General features: G+C 50.4%; 1 protein-coding gene across 1 annotated transcript in view; it reads right to left on the bottom strand.

The window, feature by feature from the left end:
- MYH14 (myosin, heavy chain 14, non-muscle) overlaps positions 1-2,562 on the bottom strand; it is a 116,876-nt gene extending 114,314 nt beyond the window's left edge. The window contains exon 1 of the mRNA XM_006897341.1: positions 2,155-2,562. Coding sequence (XP_006897403.1) covers positions 2,155-2,562 — 408 coding nt within the window. The remainder of the gene's footprint in view (positions 1-2,154) is intronic.
- Positions 2,563-4,376: the final 1,814 nt, after the last annotated feature.

Below are 4,376 nucleotides of genomic sequence, written 5' to 3'. Positions count from 1 at the left end.
CAACAATTAAGCGGACAAAACATTGACTTCTGGGGAGCTCTGGTGGCCTAGTGGCAAGGAGCTGCAACTACAATCCCAGAGGTACACGGTTCGAATCCACCAGATGCTCTGCCGGGAAAGGAGGGACAATCTCCTCCTGTACCAGTCAGATCTGATTTGATGGTACACTCACACAAAAATAAAATTAAAAAAAAAAAAAATTGACTTCTTACTCTCTCCAAACAGAATGCCTGGGTAGTACAAATGGTTAAGCGTTCAACCACTAGCCAAATGCTTGGTGGTTCAAACCTACCCAGAGGTGCTTTTGGAAAAAAAAAACGACTTGGCAATCAGCTTCCAAAAGGTGACAGTCTTTAAAAAAGGCCACATAGCTTACTAAATAGATTGATCAAAAATTCCACAGACAAATTCTCATTCAGTAAAGAATGTCATAAAGCAAAAGGTATCTGAACAACTGAATGGAAAAGTCATTTTCATTGTAAAATTTGCCTCACATCACAATGAAAAGAAAAGAGATGAATTCTGATCAAAAGGGAGAAAATGCAGAACAGATTTTCAAATGCTCTGAGAATTCAGATCTTCCGGAGCTGTGGAGGTTGGGTGTACCCCTGGAATTATGTACCACCCTGAGATCACCTTGAAATCTTCAATTCCGTAATAGCTCCTGGGGTCTTAGTTCAGCTAAACTGTAAAGATTGTCTGCCTCGAATATTATGCGCTTTTAAAAACAACCTGTTGATGTTGCTTTTAGGTGTCTTTATGCACAACAGACTGGCAGATCCTGCACCATCCTCCCCATACCCCAGACCCACTGTTGCAGTCACCTCGTCTGTTCAACTCACCGAGTCTTCTAGACCCTCTACTAAGAATCACCTCTCCAAACTCATCGACATCAAGTCTGAAATGACCCAGAGCTGAGCCTCCAGCTGGTTTTTGGAGGATTTAAACTAACTTCCCGAAATAGACAGCCCATCTTTCTCCCGATGAGCTCCTGGTGGATTCGAACTGCCAGAGAAAAGCCTTTTGCTTCTGAGTTATCAGCGTTAACTCCCTAGAGACTGGGCCACCAGGGCTCCGTGGATGAGATCAAATTAACAACAAAGGAAAAGATGACAGCGGAAACACAGGGAAGTGAATTTATTATGCCAATGGAGGAGGTATAACCCAGAGCTTAATCCAAGCCAGCAAGAGAAGTTTGTAGAAACTGTTTTGGAGTGTATCCTCAGCCATAGCAAAAAGACAAGTATCAAAACAAACCAACACAGAGCCGCTCTGCACCGTGCGTGGGAACCCCGTCACCTCCTCCAACAGCAATGAATATTTCCAGGTTCAGAGAAATGGGTACGGTCTCAATCCAACTCCCCAGGCTGGTCTGGAGGGAGGTACACCCAGGCAGGGTGCTAACCCCTAGCCCCTCATCTCGGATAGTGTCCCCATCTCGGGGTGCACATTCACACAGATGGGGTGCATTTAATCCCCGGTTCCTCACCTTGGACAGTGGCCCCCCCCAGGGGGTCACGCTTACGTAGATGAGGCACTGACCATTGGATGTCCACCTCAAACACTCCCACCCCAACCCCACCACCTCGAGCGCATGCTCGCGTAGATAAGAGCCTGACCTCGGGGTTTCCATCTCGGACAGTGGCCCCACAATGGGGTGCACTGTCCACTACACTCAAGAAGGAGAGGCAGGGACCCCCAGCTCCCCCTGGCTTCCCAGTCCCTGTCCTGGGCGCATCCTCACGTAGATGATGGCACTGACCGCCCCCCAGCTCCTCACCTTGGACAGCACCCCCACCCTGGGGTGCACACTCACGCAGTGAGGCGATGACCCCCGCATTTTCACCTTGGACGGGTACCCGGGTACCCGGGTTCTCCACCTTGGACAGGGCCCCACGGGGAAGGTGGAAAAGGGGAATGCGCGCATGCGCACTCACATAGACGAAGCACCGACCCAGGTTCCTCACCTTGGCCAGGACCCCACCCTGGCGCATGCGCACCCGGTTCCCCACCTCGGACAGGGCCCCACGGGTGGGGTGGGGGGCGCATGCGCACTCACACAGACGAGGCACCCACCCGGGTTCCCCACATTGGCCAGGACCCCACCCTGGCGCATGCGCACCCAGGTTCCCCACCTCGAGCACGCGTACTCACGTAGATGAGGCCGGAGTAGTAGCGCTCGCGCAGGTTGTGCAGGACCGAGGCCTCGTTGAGGCAGGTCAGCTCGGCCATGTCCTCGGCCTTGCTGAACTTGGGCGGGTTCATGCGCTGGATCTGGTCCCGCGGAAGCCGCAGCCGCCGGCCGCTCTCCGCCAGCTCCACTTCGGCCTCCTCCTCGCCTTCGTCCCGCAGCGCCGCAGCCTCGAACCCGTGTAGCTCCGAGGGCACCCACACCAGGCGCCGGGCCGTCCACTCCACCTGCGGCGAGGTGCCCGCCACCCCGGGGCCACCTGCCCCGCTCGGCCCGCGGGCCGTGAACAGGTACGGCTGGGCAGCCTCGGGCACCGGGCCCGGCCTGGGGGGCACCTTCCGGCCTGGCACCGACATCGTCACAGCTGCCATAGTCTGCAGGGGACAGAGGGTGCAGGTCAGGTGGGTGGGTGCCCTCGGTCCCCCAGGGAGTGCCCACTGCCTCCCATTTCCCCGACCTCATTCAACACTTCTACAAAATGAGTCAAAAAGCGCTGGACTACTAGCCAGAAGGTTGGTGGTTCAAATCCATCACAGGTGCCTCGGAAGAAAAGCCTGGCAAGCAGTGGCCAAAAAAAAGTCTCAGCCTGGGAAACTCAATAGTGTACAGCAGACATGGAGTCGCTTTATGGCTCAATTAACACTATGGCAACGAACAAGAGAAGCCTTTACAGTTTCCATTCATTCACTTCTTTATCCATCCATTCATTCACGCGATACCTTAATAAGATCCTCTGTGGTTTGTATTTGACCTGAAGGTTGGTGGTTCGAACTCGCTCACCAGTGCCATGGAAGAAAGGCCTGGCAATCGGCATCCATAAAGATCAATTTCCAACTCGGGGACCAGAGTATAGAACTGCTTCATACCTTTCTTAGTTGCCATCTTTATGGAAAAAAGATCACCAGGTCTTTCTCCCAATAGATGGCTCTGAATCACCAAGGTTTTAGTTAGGAGTTAAGCATTTCACCCTCTCCCCACCAGGATTCCTTTCACCCCTAACATTTCTAAGGCCATTAATCTTTGAGAAAACTGATTGCTACACCTTTCTTCCAAAAAGACCAACCCCTGAATTTGAACCACCAACCTCTAATGTTTAGTAGTCTAGCATCCTAGAAAGTCATCAGGGTCTTTCATCAAGCTACCACTCCAGCAAGTACTATGGAGCAGTTCTGCTCTGTATGTAACATGCACTGTAACGCCAGCCACTTACCAGCTGTGCCTACCAGGCTATGGAAATGTCACAATCCCGGCTGATGGCATGCATTTGTTTCTCCTCGTTTTAGTTACATTTAAACGCAACCAGCCACCCTGGGAAGTTGCTCTACTAGCCCTCAGACTGAGCATCTCTGCTGGTTCAAATGCATCTCCTCCCGTGTAATTTACAGCCTCCGAAAACCCTCTGGAGAGGCAGCTGTGAGTCGGTTCTGACTATCAGGGGCAGTAAATTTAAGTCCCACAACATTGGTGGGTACTTGAAATGCAGCAAGTCCAAATGGACACGCGTTATACACAGTAAAATACACCCCAGATTTCAAAGACGTTGCATAACAAAAAGACAGCACAATATCTTATTAAGAAGTTTTTATAATGATTGCATGTTGTTGCAGTGATATTTTGGATATACGAGGCTAAGGGAAAAGAAGATATAATTAGTATTAATGCTACTTGTTTCTTTTCAATTTTTTGTTTTAATGTGACTCCTAGAATATTTTAAATCACACATTTAGCTGACTTTGGGCTTTCTATTGGACACCCCTGCTTTAATCCCAGGAGAAAGATAAAAAGATAAGTAAATTATATAGTAGGTCAAATGATGAGGAATGCCAAGGAGAAAAATGAAGCAGAAAATGGGGGGATATGAAGGAGAAGGCAGAGGGGTGTTGCAATTTTAATTATGGTGGACAGAGAGAGCCTCTCTGATGTGGTATTTAAACAAAGACTTGAAGGGAGCCATGGAGCTGTCCAGAGGAAAATAATTCCAGGCACAAGGAACAGCCTCTGCAAAGGCCCCAAGGCAGAAAGATACTTAGGTATTTAAGGAACACAGCGGAATTCTGGGCATAGGGAACAGCTTGTGCAAAGGCCCGGAGGCAGGTATATGGCACAGTAAGAAGGCCAATGCAGCTGATAGTGGGCAAGCTAACAGGAGAAGGTGGGAGGGGACCTCAGAGAGGGGACAAAGAGA

This window comes from Elephantulus edwardii, unplaced genomic scaffold (genome assembly GCF_000299155.1).
Source record: "Elephantulus edwardii isolate Elephantulus edwardi_28Jun2011 unplaced genomic scaffold, EleEdw1.0 scaffold00208, whole genome shotgun sequence".
NCBI classification, from domain to species: Eukaryota; Metazoa; Chordata; class Mammalia; order Macroscelidea; family Macroscelididae; genus Elephantulus; species Elephantulus edwardii.
The sequence above is the reverse complement of the archived record's forward strand: the minus strand, read 5'-3'. Positions and strand labels throughout refer to the sequence as shown.